The sequence below is a fragment of the Epargyreus clarus genome, unplaced genomic scaffold (genome assembly GCF_041222505.1).
Source record: "Epargyreus clarus isolate Ecla_fem2 unplaced genomic scaffold, WU_Ecla_fem_2.2 ptg000033l, whole genome shotgun sequence".
Taxonomy (NCBI): Eukaryota; Metazoa; Arthropoda; class Insecta; order Lepidoptera; family Hesperiidae; genus Epargyreus; species Epargyreus clarus.
The window spans coordinates 812,166-832,910 of NW_027332238.1; the positions used below are offsets into that span (position 1 = coordinate 812,166).

The window sequence follows — 20,745 nt, forward strand, 5'->3', positions numbered from 1 at the left end:
ACTTTTTTAATAATATAGGAGTAGCAGACGAGCATGCAGTCCACCTGATGGTAAGTAGCTACTGCCGTATGAACATCTGTAATCAACAGCAGATGGGAATATATTCCTACCTAAGGTCGGCTACAGGTGTGCCGCTACTTCTGAGGGCTAAGCTGGAACGCCTCGGAAAAGTATGTCTCCCTTACCACACTTCAAACCAGAAAACAGCAGCGCTACACTGCTGTTATAACAGAAATAGGTGTGGCGGTGGAGCCGCCGGAGTCGAACCACAAAGGGTTCTACCACCTTCAAAATCCTTAATTTATATCCTATAATTATTATCGTATATATATAATATTATAAAAAAGCAGTGATAGCCTATTGGTTAAGAAACTCGGCCTCTCGATCGAGGGGTCCGAGGTTTAAATCCCAGGCACGGGATTTTTAAAAGTTATGTGCGTATTAGAAATTAATTATCACTTGCTTAAACGGTGCAGGAACACATCGTGAGGAAACCTGCATACCTGAGAGATTTAAGAAAAAAAATAATTTAAGGTATGTGAAGTCCACCAATACGCACTTGGCCAGCGCGGTGGACTATGGCCTAATCCGTCTGAGAGGAGACCCGTGCCCAGCAGTGGGACAGTAATGGGTTAGCGATATTTAATGTGTTCGAGGATAAAATTACTTCATAAATGGACTTCAGTAGTTTTTCTAACACTAACGTTATTAATAACCGATCTATCAAATGATCTAAGCTCAGGAGGGGGCTCATGCCCAGCAGTGGGACAATAATGATGATGATGATGATGAATAATTATCCAGATTTTTCGAACCCAAACTCACTAGGTCAGTAGTGTCAGTAGTCGGTACGTGCACAGGGGTGTACGGGGCGGGGAAGTTACTTTCACTACAGTACGGTACTTCAAACTCAGTGACTTTTTACACTCCATCGAGACACGACGTGTTTATAAACTTATATTGTCATAAATCGGCTCAACAAACTTTATACTAACACAAATAGTAATAGTGATGTGATGTGTCAACTGTTTTTTGGTTTTTACGTGTAAATTGACAGTTATTTAGACGGTAAGTGTGTTTGTTTGGTGAAGTTAATACTTATTTGCACATCACTAATTGATTTCAAAAAAGGTTTCTCAATTCGACAGTATATATGTTTTTTATGTATATATATACAAACGCTATGTAAAACGTACTATAAACTAAGTGATTATTCGACTGACAAAACGGTGTGGTCTGAATTAGCTCCAGCTCCACATGTACCATTACGTTAAGTTGACATTGTAAAAAGATTTTTTTTAAAAGATGTGTGTTATCGAGTTTCTTTCGCCGCTTCTTCTCCATAACGAAACACCTTGTGAAGTGGTGGTAGTTGTATTGACATTCAAAAAGTGCTCTGTAAAGAACCTATTTTGAATAAAAAAATGATTTGATTTGATTTGATTTATTACTGGGCACAGTTCTCTTTTAGTGACTAGTTTAGGTCATTTTCCACCACTGGTTACCCATCTTAGTCTTGAGAACGTTTAAATAATACTAAAGTGGCCAACTAACACCCTATCCTACTGATAAGTGGCTACTGCCGCCCATGTACATCTGTAATCAACCCCAGATGAGATTAGATCCACTGAAGTCGGCCACAGATCGCCGCTACCGCTGCAGACTAAGCTGGAACGCCTCAGATTAGCATGTCTCCCTTATGACCCTTCAAACCAGAACACAGCAGCGCTTAACACTGCAGTTATTAATTTTAAGGTTCCGTAACCAAAGAGTACCTTAGCCCTATAACAAAGCATTCGTCAGTCTGTCTGTCACAGGGCCTTATCCCTTAAACTGCAATAGGTAGATTGCAACTCTAAAAATTCACAAAATGTGCATACAGCTTACATAATAACAAATAATATAAGTAATTGATATAATATAGGGGATTTCTATAGGATAATGATTATTTTTAGGACTTTTTCATGGTTTTTATCAAGCCTAATATGTAATGTTTATGTATGTGTACAGAACCATTCGTATGCGGGTCTGTTTCGCACTCGACCGGTTTTTAAGGAATTAAAAAAAACATGAAATATCGAATTTTTAAGGTTTCCTAAGGTACCCAAAGGAACCCTATTACTAAGACTCTGTCTGTCTGTTCTGTCTGTCTGTCCGTCTGGCCTCTCTCCTGAACAGTAATAGATAGAAATTTGAAAATTTTACAGAGTATAACGGTGGCCGCTATAACAACAAATACTAAAAATAAAACAAAGTTGAATATCAAAGGGGGTCTCGATACAACAAACCGGTATTTTTCGGCATTTTTCGATCTAACTGTTAAACCGTACTAGGAAGTCAGTTGATATGTTTACAATCCGTTTACTATAACTGGTATTATAATAAATACAAATAAGAAAAATAGAACATATTTTAATATGGTTATATTATAAAAAATAAGTAAAATATATTGAACACTTGGTGGTACGGAAGCCTCCATGCGCGAGATCGAGTCGTACTTGGCGAATTATTTACACTTTAAAACCGCAGGACACAGCTTGTGTTAAAAAGCAAAAAACCTCAATTCGTCGGTTGCATACCCTTGCATGACCCTTGCATATGCGCGTTTCTAATTGAGCATGCAATAACGGATGTTAATGAACTTTACAATTAAGACATCGTAATGATTAATTGATTTTTAAAACTCAGTTTTTATAATATAGGAGTAGCAGACGAGCATGCAGTCCACTTGATGGTGAGTGTCTACTGCTGTATGGACATCTGTAATCAACGGGTAGGATTAGATATTCCTACCTGAGGTCCGCCACAGATGCGCCGCTAGCCCTGAGGACTAAGCTGGAATGCGAATAAGTATAGTCATATCATACTTCAAACCAAAACACAGCAGCTTAACACTGCTGTTATTAGGTAGTAATAGGTGTGGCGGTGGTGCCGCCGGAGTCGAACCACAAAGGGGTCTACAACCTTCAAAGTAGTGTAAAAATATCTATACTAATATTATAAAGAGGAAAGATTTGAGTGTTTGTTTGTTTGTATGGAATAGGCTCCGAAACTACTTTATTTTTTGTTTTGTTATAATATAAGAGTAGCAGACGAGCATGCAGTCCACCTAATGGTAAGTGGCTACTGCCACCCATGGACATCTGTAATCAACCCCAAATAGGATTAGATATCCCTACCTGAGGTCGGCCAAGATGCGCCGCTACCCCTGAGGACTAAGCTGGAATGCGGATAAGTATGTCTCCCTTACCACACCCTTCAAACCGGAACGCAGCAGCGCCTAACACTGCTGCTGTTATTAGGTAGAAATAGGTGTGGCGGTGGTGCCGCCGGAGTCGAACCACAAAGGGTTCTACCACTTTCAAATTTAACCGATTTGAACAATTATTTTACCATTACATTCCTTGTTTACCCGTGATGAACATAGGCTATATAATATTTCTCGTGTACACAAATATGAAACAAAACAAATCATTATTATTTTGTACAGTTTGTGCATGTTTACGATATTTGCCGTTTGGAAAACAATTAAAATGCGATTATGTGTTTTTAAGTAAATATAAATCGTCATCATAATGTGCTGAATTGAAAAATGCATACAATACAACATAACAATAATAATTATAATGTAAAAACTAAAAACCACGGTACAATCGCACAAGGAAAATCGTTAATCTTGGTTCCTGACGATCCTGATGAGGAGAATGGGATAAAATTATTAAAATCGCGTATTGTCATCGGTTCTTGATAATTATTGAAAATTTTAAATCAATCGGACCGTTCAAAGTGGGTAAATATTAAAGATTCCGTTACATACATACAGGTCAAGCTAATAAAAGCGTGGTAATGATGGCCTATTAGTTAAATCTCTTTTCAATCAGAGAATCCGAACCAATCCCAGGTATCATTGATTTTTCAAAAGTATATGCGTATTTGAGCTAATAGTTATAGTCTAAGAAGTAGTACGAAGGTGGTAGAACCCGTTGTGGTTCGACTCCGGTGGCACCACCGCCACACCTATTTCTGTTGTAAGTTACTAGCTGACCCGGCAAACGTGTTGCCATATAAATAAAAAAATGTTAAGCGTGAACAACCCTTATCACTTAGGGGTATGAAAAATAGATAGTAGCCGATTCTCAGACCCACTGAATATGCATATAAAATTTGGCGAAAATCGGTAAAGCCGTTTCGGAGGAGTACGGTAACTAACATTGTGACACGAGAATTTTATATATAAGATTATGTGCTGTCGTAGCAGACGAGCATGCAGTCCACCTGATGGTAAGTGGCTACTGCTTTATGGACAACTGTAATCAATCCCAGATAAGATTAGTTAACTACCTGAGGTTTGCAACCGATGCGTTCCTACCCCTGAGGACTAAGCTAGAACGCCTCGGAAAAGTATGCTCGCTAACCTCGCTAACCACACTTCAAACCAGAACACAGCAGTTACACTGCTGTTATTACAGAAATAGGTGTGACGGTGGTGCCGCCGGCGTCTACACAGAGGGTTCCACCACCTTTTATTAGCCAGTGGTATAACAGTTAAAGTTTTTAAGTGCATTGCTCGCAACGGTAGCTGTGTATTACATAAACTATTGCAGAATCTATCAACGATCTTATAACCATGTCATAAGAACTAAGCTTCCGCTTATTATAAGCACGCTATCTTATAGTAGAAAGGTGGTAGAACCCTCTGTGGTTCGACTCCGGCACCACCGTCACACCTATTTCTGTTATAACAGCAGTCTAGCTCTGCTGTGTTCTGGTTTGATGTAAGAGACATACTTTTCCGAGGCGTTCCACCTTTCTCCTCAAGGGTAGCGGCACATTTGTACTTTTCCGAGGCATTCCAGCTTAGTCCTCAAGGGTAGCGGCACATTTGTACTTTTCCGAGGCATTCCAGCTTAGTCCTCAAGGGCAGCGGCACATTTGTACTTTTCCGAGGCATTCCAGCTTAGTCCTCAAGGGCAGCGGCACATTTGTACTTTTCCGAGGCATTCCAGCTTAGTCCTCAAGGGCAGCGGCGCATTTGTACTTTTCCTAAGCATTTCAGCTTAGTCCTAAAGAAAGTTACAAACTTGCATTTCATTTTTGCTGTTTGCTAACTAGAACTTGTAATTAATGAAACATTTATTTACATGCTGGTTATACGAAAACGACAGTTAAATCGAGCAGTTAAAGTATAAACTGCGTTAAGTGTTACAGTTAAAGTCATACGGATAATTTTACTAACAAATGGAGTTCAATTCTTGACCTGTTTTATTATTCAGTACAAAAGAAGGTTATTTATAAAGATATTTAACTATTTAGTTTAACTTTTTAACCTACGAAATTACGGATTTGTTTTTTTTTTTATTTATAATATACGAGTAGCAGACGAGCATGCAGTCCACCTGATGGTAAGTGGCTACTGCCGCCCATGGACATGTGTAATCAACCCCAGATAGGACCAGAAATTCCTACCTGAGGTCGGCAACAGATGCGCCGCTACCCCTGAGGACTAAGCTGGAACGCCTCGGAAAAGTCTGCCTCCCTTACCACACTACGTTACGTGTTAGGCGCTGCTGTGTTCCGGTTTGAAGGGTGTGGTAAGGGGTCAGTCCACACCCTTCCATTCACGCAGAACTGCTTCTCGCTAGAAATTGACGGTGTGACGGTGGTACCTCCCGGGTATTTCTATCACCATTTTACCATATTTAAAAGTTTACAAAAATAATACTTACAAAATAAGATCAAAGCTTATGTCATTGGTCGAAAAAGAAACAGTTTTCGAAAGTAAACCAAAATTACCGTTATTTAAGATCCGTTCTTTAAATATTAAGGTCGTGTTTATGCCCAATGTTGATAAAACTTGTTATTATAAAATGTGTTTATTTTGAACATAGATTAGTAAAGATACTTCGCCGCCTTGAAATTGAATGGAGCCACAAACGGCTTATTAGTAAGTTCTTTTTTGAATTCTTGACAAATAAAAACATTTTTAGAGAAAATTTACGAATAAATAACGAATACTGCGTAATTTACATAATAAGTAAATAATTATTTCAAATATTTTAGGAACATTTTAGCACGGAGACGTGGCAAAACGTTTTTACGCAACTATTTAAATTCTCTAAACTGGGTACATTTTCTTGTTAGGAGTGAGTAATCTTTACTAATCTATGATTTTGAATAACATTAGGGTATTTCCGTTATAACAGCAGTGTTAAGCTGCTGTGTTCTGGTTTGAAGTGTGGTAAGAGACATACTTTTCAGAGCTCCAGCTTAATCCTCAGGGGCAGCGGCGCATCGAGCCGACGTCAAGTAGAAATCTAATCTTATCTGGGATTGATTACAGATGTCCATGGGCGGCAGTAGACATTTACCATCAGGGGGACTGCAAAGTCATGTGCTTAATACTTTAATGTTCATATGTGCATATAACATACTAGCTGACCCGGCAAACTTTGTACCGCCTCAAAATCTATTTATCAAATATATTTCATATAAAATATAGCCTATGTTACTCGTGGATAATGTAGCTTTCAAATGGTTAAAGAATTTTTAAAATCGGTCCAGTAGTTTTTGAGCCTATTCATTACAACCAAACAAACAAAGTTTTCCTCTTTATAATATTAGTATAGATAAATTAATTATCTCCTGCCTAAACGGTAAAGGAAAACATCGTGAGAAAAAAAGGTATGTGAAGTCTACAAATACGCACTTGTCCAGCGCTGTGGACTATGGGCTAATCCTTCTCATTCTGAGAGGAAACCCGTGCCCAGCAGTGGGACAGTAATGGGTTGACGAATAGGGGGCTGCACACTTTGAGAAACACTGACATAGATTAAAATCCTATAGGATGTCAATAATCGACCTTTGACTTACGATAATATTCCCAGAAAGTTCCTAAAATAGAAAAATATTCCTTTATCTCCTCTGTTATTTAAAATCCCTCATCATATTTTATTATTAACCTTTTATAGAATGTGTTTATGGAGAAAGATGGTATAGTCGGCGCCAAACTGCTAGTCCGCTCCGAAGTTGTTGCGAGCAGGTGTAGTCATACAATTTGCTATGGCGACGCGATTCATTTCTATATTCAGAGCGGACTAGCAGTTTTACGCGGATTATACATACAACCCTGTGGTTCGACTCCAGCACCACCGCCACACCTATTTCTGTATAACAGCGGTCTTAAGCGCTGCTGTGTTGTTTGAAGGTGGTAAGGGAGACAGACTTTTCCGAAGCTTTCCAGCTTAGTCTTCAGGGGTAGCGGCGCATCTGTGGCCGACCTTAGGTAGGAATATCTAATCCTATCTGGGGTTGGGGTGGACTGCATGCTCGTCTGCTACTTCAATGTCATAAAAAAATTGGCCAAGTGTAAATCTACTTTTGTTTTTTATGTTATAATATAACACAAGGAGGGTTCCGTACCATCAAAATTGTAATGATAAAATAGATAAAGCGAAAAAACAGCGATTTCTTGTATGGCGACCCCCATTTATTTTCAAGCTTTTTTATTTTTAGTACCACCGTTATACATACTAAGTAAAATTCAAGTGTCTATCTATTACGGTTCAGGAGATAGAGCCCTGTGACAGACGGACAGACAGCGGAGGCTTAGTAATAGGGTTCCGCTTTTACCCTTTGGGTATGGAACCTTAAAAAATCTACGAGCCCGACTCACTCTTAACCTATTCTGAGAACAAATTGTACCAGAAAATTAGTAATAGGTTTCTGTTTCTAACCGACTTCCCAAAGGAAGAGAGGTTATCTATTCGTCGCGCATTTTTTTTTAATTTTTTATGTATGTCCAGTGATTAGATTTTTTACTTTGTAGTGACATAGAAGTCGGTTGTATTTTTTTTATTTTTTTTTACTTTGTAGTGACAGAAGTCGGATGTATTTTTTTTTACTTTGTAGTGATATAGAAGTCGGATGTATTTTCTTTTTATTTTTTTTACTTTGTAGTGACATAGAAGTCGGTTGTATTTTTTTATTTTTTTCACTTTTGGTACGGAACTCTAAAAATACGAGCCCGACTCACTCTTGACCGTATGTGAGAACAAATTGTACCAAAGTGATACATAATCTGAAAAGCAACATGTGTGACGGTTTTCTTAGTGCGTACCGCTCCGATTGGTCTGGCAGATCCGGGTTCGATGTCCGGGACGTACACAGAAACCTTAAACCATGGCACCAGTGTCACACTTTCTGTTAACAGTGTAGCTGCTGTTCTGTACCCTTAGCATGAGTTTTTACGTTTCTACAAAAATGACTGTTTTTATTTTTGTTTACGTATTTCCTATACATTTCCAATCAGTTCTGATACAATCCGCTAGGGGCGCTGATTGGGAATGTATGGGCAAATACGTAAACAAATATCAAAACAGTCATTTTTGTAAAACGTAAAAACTCATACTAAGGGTACTGGTTTGATGTGTGTTAGGAGACTTATACAAGACGTTCCTGAGTTATGTTGGTTTGAAAGCATGTGGTAAGGTCGAGGCATTCCTTAGACCACAGTTTGAAGGTGGTAGAACCCTTTGTGGTTCGACTCCAGCGGCACCACCGCCACACCTATTTCTGTTATAACAGCAGTGTAATGCTGCTGTTTTCTGGTTTGAAGTGTGGTGAGGGAGACATACTTTTCCAAGGCGTTCCAGCTTAGTCCTCAAGAGGCGCGGCACATCTGTGTTTAATCTCAGGTAGGAACCTAATCTTATCCGAGATTGTTTTTTTTTTATAATATTGGAGTAGCAGACGAGCATGCAGTCCACCTCATGGTAAGTGGCTACTGCCGCCCATGGACATCTGTAATCAACCCCAGATAGGATTAGATATTCCTATCTAAGGTCGGCCACAGATGCGCCGCTACCCCTGAGGACTAAGCTAGAACGCCTCGGAAAAGTCTGTCTCCCTTACCACACCCTTCAAACCGGAACACAGCAGCGCCTAACACTGCTGTTATTAGGTAGAAATAGGTGTGGCGGTGGTGCCGCCGGAGTTGAACCACAAAGGATTTTACCACTTTTATAGCGGCACATCTGTGATTGATCTCAGGTAGGAACCTAATCTTATCCGGGATTGATTAAAGATGTCAATGGGTGGCAGTAGCCACTTACCATCCGTTTACTACTTGTAAATTACAAAAAAGTATATCGCATATCGCTACATCGCTAGTTATATGACAGACTAAGGAGTGCAATGTCTTCCCACGGTTGCAATTTCATGGTCCCATGAATGCTAACTAAACGTAATATGATATGCACTGACTGCTCTTTAGTACGTAAACACTTGAAATGATGACTAATGAGGGGGCTTTAGTCCTTAGCGCGGTGATCGGCTTCACGTAGAACCTTTTTTTTTTCACCTTCAAAAGGTACCCGAGGACGTGGGAGTGACGCCGGGTTATATGGGATTTTTAACGCACTAAAACCCCCCCGGTGGCCGTCCTCAGCGCTTGTTGGAGAACTCCGAGATCTCCGATGGAACACAACCGGAGTCCTCCGAGCGCTATGCCCCGGTCGGGCTCTGCCCTGCGCTCCTCCCGCACACCTGGTGTTTACGACGGCATGCGACCACACATGCCGCCGTCCTTCCCGGAGTTGCTCTCCGGACGGTTCGAGCTCCCACTGTTGCCGCCGGCAACCCCGGAAGCCCCCTTTTAGTCGCCTCTTACGACAGACAGGGGATACCGTAGCCCTATTCTAGTCCCGGAACTACAGGGACATTCAGGTAGAACCTGCTCTATATCGAGTTGGTTATATCCATACGACAGTGTTACCATCAGGTGGACTGCATGCTTGATTGCTACTCCATATAAATAAAAGGTGGTGGTAGGAAGGTAGAACCCTTTGTGGTTCGACGACAGCACCACCGCCACACCTATTTCTGTTATAACAGCAGTGTAGCGCTGCTGTGTTCTGGTTTGAGGTGTAGTAAGGGAGACTTATTTTCCGAGGCATTCCAGCTTAGTCCTTAGAGGTAGCGGCGCTGGGGTCGACCTCAGATAGGATTTGTGTATATTGTGTTTACTTTTCATTTTGTTAATTTGTTTAAAAGGGAAGTAAATGTTCTCGGTTTATAAGAAATGTTTTTCCTAATATTATTTTTTATTTATGAATACACCATTAAATCTATTTTAATTAAGTTTTGTTTGTCCACAGCAATGTATCAATACGATTGCGAGAAACCGCGCAGTTACCGCAGCGACCACGCGCGGCGACCGCTGCCGCCCCGCCCCGACTGTCATAATGTACCTGTGAAGCACAGTGTAAGTTCAACCCTTTGGTAACACCGCCGATATGTACAGTCCGCGCCAAACTGCTAGTCTGCTCTGAATATAAAGCTGGTAGAACCTTTTGTGGTTCGACTCCAGCGGCACCACCGCCACACCTATTTCTACCTAATAACAGCAGTGTTAGGCGATGCTGTGTTCCGGTTTGGTTTTAATAATTTTGTCTCATTCTCCTCATCAGGATCGTCAGGATTAACGAATTTCCTTGTGCGATTTTAGCGTGGTTATTTATTTATTTAGTTAATTACCACGGTTCACTTCACTAATGAACAATGATAGATAAAAGTACAATTTGAATAAACATAAATACATTAAAAATAATAAAAATAAAAACAGATAGCGAAATTTAAAACCAAGATAGTAATAATTAAAACAATGTCCATGAAAAACAAAGAAAGAAAGGGTAAGTACAGTGCCATAAATGAAAAATCAATAAATAATAATACAGTCAGTGTCAGTAAAAAGCAGTGAGTTAAGGAACTCGGTCTCTCGATCGAGTGGTCCGAGATTCAAACTCCAGGCACGGACCTCTGATTTTTCAAAGTAATGTGCGTATTAGAAATTATTTATCACTTGCTAAACGGTGAAGGAAAACATCGTGAGGACACCTGCATACCTGAGAGATTTATAAAAAAATCTCAAAAGTATGTGAAGTCTACCAAAACGCACTTGGCCAGCGCGGTGGACTATGGCCTAATCCTTCCCATTATGAGAGGAGACCCGTGCCCAGCAGTGAGGCAGTAATGGGTTGATAATGACAGTCAATGTCCAAATTAAACAAATATATCAATTCATTATTATTATCATGTCAGTTATTAGACATTGACATGTTCTAAATTTAATTTAATGTTTTAATTTATATAGTTTTATTTTACTGTACTTGGCAACTTATATTGCTCTTATTAATGCATGTAAATTCTATTAAGTAGGTATTATATAATTAAGATGTCTGAATTGTTGTTTTGTTTATTATGATTTATGATCCTTAGAGAATGAAATAAACGATTATTACTATTATTAGTTTTTTTTATAAACTACAATAGATATTATTAACTAGTGGTGCCCGCGGCTTCGCCCGCATTTTAAAGAAATAATATGACATACATAAAACAGAAAATTTGGACCTTCATTGGAATGACAGTGGCGCCATCTGTCGAAAATTTGTCTTACCAACTCCCAAACCTTCGTGGGCTCTTAGATAACAACTTTGCTAAAGATCATCACTTGATCAAATGCATAGTTTACGATTCAATCCTTACTAATATCGATTAAACTAATCGACTTTTTGGTCCAAAAGATCGATTCTCCGATTAATCAATCTTAGATCGCCATCCCTAGTTCCCGTGGGATTTCCGGGATAAAAACTATCCTATGTCCTTTCTCGCGTTTTAGACTAAGTATCTTTGTACAAAATTTCATTAAAAATGGTTCAGTTGTTTAGGCGTGAAGAAGAGATAACCAGACAGACAAACAGACAGAGTTACTTTCTGATTTATAATATTAGTAAGGATAAGGATTAATCACCAAGGGACCATTAATACCCCCAGGTGCCCCTGAAAGTGTGGATCATCGCGAGTGCCTCCTGTTTCGCGGTGTGTGCTGCGTTAGTCCTCGCTACTGTCGTCATCACCAAGTGGGGTACCGTGGACTACCCCACCCATGAAGTGTATGGGGAGATACCGGTAAGTGTCCAGGGTCTCAAAAAAAAAACGAAAGAACAAAAGCAGTGATAGCTTAGCGGTTAGCTTTGTGATAGAAACGCGGCCTCTTGATCGAGGGGCCGGAGGTTCATATCCCAGGCACCTCTGCTTTTTCAGTTACGAGTATGTGCGTATTAGAAATTAATTATCACTTGCTTAAACGGTGAAAACCTCGTGAGGAAACCTGCATACCTGACAAATCTTTAAAGTTTTCAATGGTATGTGAAGTCTACCAATACGCACTTGTCCAGCGTGGTGGACTATGGTCTAATCCTTCTCATTATAAGCGACCCGTGCCTAACAGTGGGACAGTGATGGGTTGATGATGATGAGGTCCAGGGTTTCGTACCCACAGGGTAAAACGGAACGCTATTAAGCCTCCGTCTGTCCGCCTGTCACCGGGCTCGATCGCTTGAACCGTAATAGAAAGACTCTTGTTTTTTTACAGAGTATGTAACGGTGGCCGCTATTACAACAAATAGTAAAAATAAAAAGTTTGAAAATAAATGGGAGCCATTTTTGATAATTCATTTAATATATATATCTTAAATTTTCACAATGCATTGACTTCTATTACTGCTATGATAGTAAATAAAAAATAATGACAATTTCATGGTACGGTACCCTCTGTGTGCGGGTTCGACTTGTACTTGGTCAATTATTATAATATAGACGTAGTAAACCACCTGATGGTAAGTGGCTACTGCATGGGCATCTGTAATCAACCCCAGATAAGATTAGATTCCTAAGGTTGGCCAGGAGTTGCTGACCTCGTAGTCACCTTCAAACAAGGGCAAAACACAGCAGCGCCGAACACTGCTGTTATAACAGAAGTAGGTGTAACAGTGGTGCCGCTGAATTGAACCACAGAGAGTTCTTTTGCTTTACCAATTTGTAGCACTTCCAGTACTGAAATGAATCCGAAATCTTGACTTTTAAACTTTATTTATCATACTTAACTTTACAGGAATCAATATACGCAAACACAGCCTCACAAGCAGCAAATCCAGAACCAATAGAAGATATCGATAATGACATCAAAATACCCGTTCTAGAAAAACTACCAATTTTCAAAAACATAGTCGCTGATCGAGACAGGAAGAAAATAGATGACAACTTAGCTTCTAAACCACAACTACACCCGATTCACGATACAACACTACATCATACTGAGCGCAAAATAGAAAAAAAGGATCATGCATTACTTCCAGAACATGGTATAACAAAAACGAAAGCATTTAATGCTAATCCAGTTATAGATGAAAGGAAAATACCAGAGTTCAAACCAACATTACCAGATATATTCAAAGATGTGAAAGATGGTTATATACCTGGTATACGAAAACATGATGATTTTTACGATTATTATAATGATGAAAACCTATACGATGATTACATGGAAAGTAATACAATGACTAATTATTTGATAGAAAAAATACAGGAATTACACGATTGGATTACATCTGATCCTGATTTCGATGCAGTTAATTCAACAAAGAAAAATAAAAGTGGTAATGACTTTAGCCAGCTTTTGAAAGCTCTAAACGAAAGCCTAATCGAGGGGAATGTGACAATTATAATGAGTAAGCTGAAGGATATATATTTTGGGGAGAATCTAACTAATAGTAACCATAGTAGGAAAGTAATTTTGACTAATAGTACAGATTTGCTATCGTTTGGTATTCTGACCTTGGATGTGATGTTGCTGCATAATATACAGCAGATGGCGTGGGAGAGTCAGGTAAGAATTTTTTTATCATATTAACAATATAATAAATAAATAGAAGTAACAGACGAGCATGCAGTCCACCTGATGGTAAGTGGCAACTGCCGCACAAGGACTTTTATAATCAGGATAAAATCAGAGTCCTACCGGAGGTCGGTCACAGATGCGCTACCCCTGAGGACTAAGCTAGAACGCCTCGGAAAAGTATGTCTCCCTCACCACACTTCAAACCAGAATACAGCAGCGCTTAACACTGCTGTTATAACAGAAATAGATGTGCCACAAATTTGTGGTATAGTTGTACTTAAGTTGAGAAATAAATGTTTTATCGTAAATTGACATGTTAAGTGTGTTTAAGTGTGTAAGTAAGTGATTCATGTATCGTTCTAATTAACAATAAATAAATAAATAAATAAATCGTTCTATATTTTTCAGGAAACTGCAAAACTCAAAATGCTAAAAGATCCAGATGTTTTTGCCTTCAATGCCTTGTTTTTGGAACCAGGGAAAGTGGAACCTCTAAGGAACGAGATCTATAATCATTATGACAGTCAATACGCGTAAGTTCTCTTGTATTTTTATGATTTTTTTTAACAAATTTCTGAGGACACGGTAGTGCCAAGTCAAACAATTTATTTAAAACATAAAAGATTTTTTATTATACATAAAGAGATTATGGATATGGTCTCATAAGATGTTGTCAACTTAGCTAATTACGAAATAATTTAAGACAGAAAGTCCCTTAAGTAGGGACTGAATAAATTAACCGACTTGGTATTACATGGATGTCACAACTTTTTACAGTAGAAGGATTAAGTTGTGAGACTTGTTTTTTTATAAGTTCTGTTTTTGATGGCATAGTTTTTGTAATGTTGCTACACAAACTAGCATACAGTCCACTTGATGGAGAGATCATTGCCGTATTAAATGTGTTGCTACTTCCCGCTACTCGTCAAGAGATGGCGCCACACGTTTCTGAATTTATTGAAGTTTTCTCATCTTGTGCTTATACAAGCTCGGAACTGAGACTGTCGGAGAAGAGCCGCTCTCCGGGCATGATCATCTAACTCAGTGGGTGATCTTCCGTTACCAAATCTGTTATAATGGGATAGAATAGAATAATCGAGAGAGATTGCTACTGAGCACTAAGGAACGCCTCTTATAGTATATCCATTACATCTACCACATTGCAAACCAGAACAGCAGCACTACACTTGTGTAAACTAAAATAGATTTTATGAATGTGAATTGAACATTTTATATTGATAACAGAACCATCTATTGGGAGTAAAAGTATGCATTTTATAAGCTGGAACCAAAACTCACAAAGTCTTATTGAAATTGGTTTCGTGGATTTGAAGATTAGCGTGTATGAACACACTGGGGTTCAGAAAAGCACATAAAGTACCTTTTATTCCGATAAAAGTACCGCTCCAGAGGTATAGATAAAACCTTTGACTGCCTTTGAAGCCGCGGGTAAAGGCTAGTTTATAATAAACATAGATTAAATAAGTTTCAAAAATTTCTTTCCAGAAAACGCCAAAATCTTCGCCAGGACGCTGACGTGTTCGATTTTGGGAAGAATCTCCTGGAAAATGTTCTGGAAGTCGGGATGAGTACAGCACGAGCAGCTATACACCTTGGGAGAGCTTATAAGAATACCAGGTACATTTTAAAATACAGTTATTACCACGCTTTTATTAGCTCTAGAAAAACTTGCTGTGCTTGAAGGTGCTAGAACCCTTTGTGGTTCAACACCGGCAGCACCACCGCCACACCTATTTCTACCTAATAACAGCAGTGTTAGGCGCTGCTGTGTTCCGGTTTGAAGGGTGTGGTAAGGGAGACAGACTTTTCCGAGGCGTTCCAGCTTAGTCCTCAGGGGTAGCGGCGCATCTGTGGCCGACCTCGGGTATTAATATCTAATCCTATCTGAGGTTGATTACAGTTGTTCATGGGCAGCAGTAGCCACTTACCATCAGGTGGACTGCATGCTCGTCTGCTGCTCTTATATTATAAATAAATAAAATAAATAAAGCTGTATGCTATATATCTGGGTATGTGACGGGTGTATTTTTTTTAACTCGATTTTTATTATCTACTTTGAATTAGCATTTATAATATAGAAGTAGCAGACGAGCTTGCAGTCCATCTAATAGTAAGTGGCTACTGCCAGCCCCGGATCTTCAATTCCACGTCATTGCCACGTCTCCGTGCTAAAATGTCCCTAAAATTATGAAATAATCATTTATTTATTATGTAAATTACGCACTATTAGTTATTTATTCGTAAATTTTATCTAAATTATTCTTGACAAATTAAAACATATTTGTCGAGAATTCAAAAAAGAACTTACAAATCAACCGTTTGTGGCTTCAGTCAATTTCAAGGCGGCGAAGTATCTTTACTAATCTATGGGCGGGGCAAAAACTGGAATATGCCGCCCTCGACCACTTATATTTATTTTTACCAAACTATGCCTACGCGCCTCGCGAGTGCATGTTCGTGCGTTGTGTAGATCAAAGTTAGTTAAGTCCATTAGTTTGTAAAGTGTAAATTTGGCCACCCTCTGAATTTGCCGCCCGGGCATAGGCCCCGGCTTACCAATAGGTCCGGGCCTGGCTATTGCCATCTGTAATCAACCCCAGATAAGATTAGAGTCTTACCTGAGGTCTGTCACAACGTTCCTACCCGTGAAGACTAAACTAGTATGTCTCTGATAAGTAAGTATCCCTTACCACACTTCAAACCAGAACACAGCGGCGCTTAACACTGCTGTTATAACTGAAATAGGTGTGACGTTGGTGCCGCCGGACCACTTGTTATTTATGAAACTACAACTATATACGAGTATACACAATAACATTCAAAAACATTAATTACTATAATAACAATAATTACAAAATGATTTTAATATTTCCAGAAATGTACTGAACCAGCTTTCAAATCGAGATACCGTGAACAATAACATACAAAATCAACTCTCCCGGAGTATAGATGGTAACGCCCATGCGCTGAACCACCTGCAGTCCTCCTACAACAGGAGTGAAGGCTCTGATGTGTATACCGACCTGGATTGTATATGGATTCTGTACTGTAGGAACCTGGTTGCGACTGCTAAGCTGAACGCGCCGTATGGTACCATGGCGAGGATTAATGGGTAAGTTATGGAAGTTTTCTTTTTATATATTTCTTTTTTTTTTTTTTTTTTTTTTAGTTTTTGCCCGCGGCTTCGCCCGCGTTTAAGAGAACATACTAACATACATGAAACTGTAAATTCGTACCTTCAACTTTGCTAAAGATAATCACTTGATCAAATGCATAGTTTACGATTCAATCCTTACAAATATCGATTAAAATAATCGATGTTTTGGGTCCAAAAGATCGATTCTCCGATTAATCGATCTTAGATCGCCATCCCTAGTTCCCGTGGGATTTCCGGGATAAAAACTATCCTATGTCCTTTCTCGGGTGTCAGACTATCTTTGTACAAAATTTCATTAAAATCGGTTCAGTGGTTTGGGCGTGAAGAAGAGACAACCAGACAGACAAACAGTTACTTTCTGATTTATAATATTAGTAAGGATTTGTCGTTTATTAACATGCATACACACACTCAGTGGCGGACTCAGGTCGTCGGAGGCCCGGGGCGGAAAGTTGAATGGAGGCTTCCAGGGTAAAAATATTAAAGATTTTACAAAATGACAAATGTGTCATAGAATTATTCGCCTGTGATTCGGTGACCTTTTTTAGCAACTGTGTTCTCTGCAATCTATCTCTCTCTATCTCTATCTATCTATCTCTCTCTCTATCCGAGTCTCTGCAATCGAACCATGAAGGATTCTTATATGTTCAGTATTTAAATAAGTTAAGATGACGCATGTTTTGTAAGGATTAAGGAATAAATAAAAGTTTATTTTATTATTTATCTTCAGTATGGCGCTTCGAATGTTAGCGGGTGAACTGTCAGCGGACCGGGCGCTCCACAGCGCCCTACACGAAGCCCTGGCCGGCTGGACGGAACTACGATGTAATGATATGTTCCCCAGGTTAGTCGACAACAGATTTTTACGATTTTATTAGTTTGACCATTAATTATTTATTAGTATGTTTGTAACGAATTTTTACTCATTTCGAACGGTCTGTTTAATTCATATTTTTTTATCAAATTTGTGACGTTTTTACAACTTGACAAGAAATAGCGACGTTATGCTACTCGTCAGCAGATGGCGTTAGTCTGAGCAACGCTATTTTAAGATTTGGCTTTGTCAACTCGTCAACAGATGGCGTTACTCGTCTGAATCACTTTTGCATAGCCATTTTATGCTACTTGGCAAGGGATGGCGCCACTAATCTATAAACTTCTTTAAGTGATGATTTTATTTGTGATTCTATTAAGCTTCAGACCGCTATTTTTGTATCAGCTTTATGAAACTCTACACTACTGTAATAGTTAGTAGTTAGTTGACTTTATGATACTCGTCAGGAGATTGCGCTAGATTTGTGCAAACTGCCTTTTTTAGTAGTGATTTTATGCTACGTATTTGACAAGAGATGGCGCTACTTGTCTAGAAAGTGCCGTAAACCACTATTTACTACTACTCATGCTAGTCATCAATAGATGGCGCTGCTAATTTGAAGACCGCTATCAGATAAAAAAAAATATGATTTATTTAAAGCATTGTATTTTCTTTTCAGATGCAGTAAAGTGAATGCGGCATCGATTGTACTAGAATCCATTTTACAGCCATTAAGAAAGTCACAAACGAATAAACCTTTAGTATAAACATAGTATAAATAATAATCAAAGATATTTTAATATTAGTGGGTCAGAATAATATAGTGTGGACGTTGGTTCCATCAAGTGGAGTATGTGTATAATGCTGAATTTACATACTCGCGGACAACCGGTCGACTAACTCGCTAAAAAATGACGAGTATGTAAATACTGCGCACGAGTATAGACGCATAATTTTTTGATTCGCGCTTAAAAGTACCCCACGAAGGACGAACAAATGTCGTGGTGAGTGCAGAATACACACGAGTGAGTTTACATACATACCTACTTGTACCTATTCGTTTGCAGTAAGCGAGTATGTAAACCTGGCATTATATAGAAAGTTAGCGCCAAAACTCACAGAGTATAAAAACTGCCAGTGCTCAATATTATTTTAAGTACAAAATGTAAGGGTTTATTTTAAATAGTTTTATTATTAGTAATTAAGAAAATATTTTACAATACGACTGTTGTGTGAAAAGGCTAATTTTATATTATAAGTAGATATATTTTAACTGTGGTTAAATAAAATATTTTTTGATAAAGATTTATATCAAATTAATAAATATATATAATGCCAATTGCAAATCACGTTATTTTTATATTTCTGAACTATTTTGGATTCCCGCGCAAAATGTTTTCGAAGTTATACTTCTTTGCATAGATTAGTAAAGATACTTCGCCGCCTTGAAATTGAATGAAGCCACAAACGGCTTATTAGTAAGTTCTTTTTTTGAATTCTTGAGTAATAAAAATATTTTTAGAGAAAATTTACAAATAAATAACTAATACTGAGTAATTTACATAATAAATAAATAATTATTTCAAATATTTTAGGGATATTTTAGCACGGAGACGTGGCAAAACTTATTTACGCAACTATTTCAATTCTGGGTACATTTTCTTGTAAGGAGTGAGTAATCTTTACTAATCTATGCTTCTTTGGCGCAATTGGGTAAAGGGATCACAGGATTTTTTTATCGTAGAGTCATAGATAAGTAAAGATACTTCGCCGCCTTGAAATTGAATGAAGTCCAAAAACGGCTTATTTTAGTAAGTTCTTTTTTTGATATATTTCAATTCCCAACCTGGGTACATTTTCTTGTTAGGAGTGAGTAATCTTTACTAATCTATGCGTAGAGTGAAATTCGCGATGTAACACATAATATTATTTTATTAATCTTGTCAAAAAGTATTTCTTACATGCGTACATACGTACATAACTTTTTTTATGATTTTATAATTCATCAATTAAAATGACGTCTCGTAATGCTCAAAGAAAAAGGAATATTGAATAAATATCTTTCTTTATTACATAATAGTTTATGTTATTTGACTTATTAGCCATAGACTTTTATTTATGTGTTTGGCTCTCAAAAAGTGTAAGTCGAACTCTCACACTGCGGGTTCCGTACTATCAGAATTTTCATATATATATATATATATATATATATATATATATATATATATATATATATATATATATATATATATATATATATTTAACGTTTTTTATTCCACTAAAACATTTTACTATTTAAATTTATGTAACATTGAATTAAACGTCACAAATAAATAGACAATAGTAAAATAGTTCATAGAGAAAGAGAATAAATTAAAGTAAACTTTTTCTTTACATATATTTTTTTTATTTTTAACAAGTACTTGTTCTTATAGCAGCCATTGAAGTAAATACATTGTGAAAATTTGAACTGTATACTTATTACGGTTCAATAGATAAAGCGAAAAACATCAGTATATAGCGGTTTCCCGTATGACGATCCCCATTTAACAGTTACAGTCCGCGTAAAACTGCTAGTCCGCTCTGAATATAGAAATTAATCGCGTCGCCATAGCAAATTGTCTGACTAAACCTGCTCGCAACAACTTCGGAGCGGACTAGCAGTTTGGCGCGGATTATACTGTTGTACTGTATACATTTTGTTGTAACATAATTTAAGTCCATGGTTAAACCTTTTTATATAATAATGTTATAGAAATAATATTCATGCATTTTGTTTTGTTAGACTGATAAAATAAATGGTTGGAATAAATTCTTCTTTTATTTCTTTAATTTTAAATAATTTTCATTATGATTTCATTGATTAACTCATTTTATATAACCAAGCAATCCTGCATTATTACGCTATATGATAGTGTCACTTATAAGCAGCCCCTAGACCTACAATAACATTGTACAATACTTTTTATTGTACAAAGAGATTGTTAGGCGCTCTGAATCCAAACGAGCAATTTT

The 20,745-nt window shown here is 37.9% G+C and overlaps 1 protein-coding gene across 1 annotated transcript; it reads left to right on the forward strand.

The window, feature by feature from the left end:
* The first annotated feature begins 907 nt into the window (after nt 1–907).
* Nucleotides 908–18,511, forward strand: LOC140755438 (uncharacterized). Its single transcript, XM_073090698.1, has 9 exons — nt 908–1,068; nt 10,155–10,261; nt 11,833–11,967; nt 12,953–13,726; nt 14,147–14,271; nt 15,245–15,376; nt 16,635–16,871; nt 17,647–17,760; nt 18,410–18,511. Exons 2-9 carry the CDS (start codon nt 10,157–10,159, stop codon nt 18,495–18,497), a joined length of 1,710 nt encoding a protein of 569 aa, XP_072946799.1. The 5' UTR covers nt 908–1,068; nt 10,155–10,156; the 3' UTR covers nt 18,498–18,511.
* The last annotated feature ends 2,234 nt before the right edge of the window (nt 18,512–20,745 follow it).

What these genes read in the sequence shown, in the direction of transcription:
- LOC140755438 (XM_073090698.1), top strand. Translation starts at nt 10,157, where the DNA reads ATGTATCAATACGATTGCGAGAAACCGCGCAGTTACCGCAGCGACCAC. An exon ending in AAGTGTATGGGGAGATACCG is followed by an intron (nt 11,968 to 12,952) that starts GTAAGTGTCCAG and finishes TTAACTTTACAG; the next exon opens with GAATCAATATACGCAAACAC. An exon ending in TGTAATGATATGTTCCCCAG is followed by an intron (nt 17,761 to 18,409) that starts GTTAGTCGACAA and finishes TTTTCTTTTCAG; the next exon opens with ATGCAGTAAAGTGAATGCGG.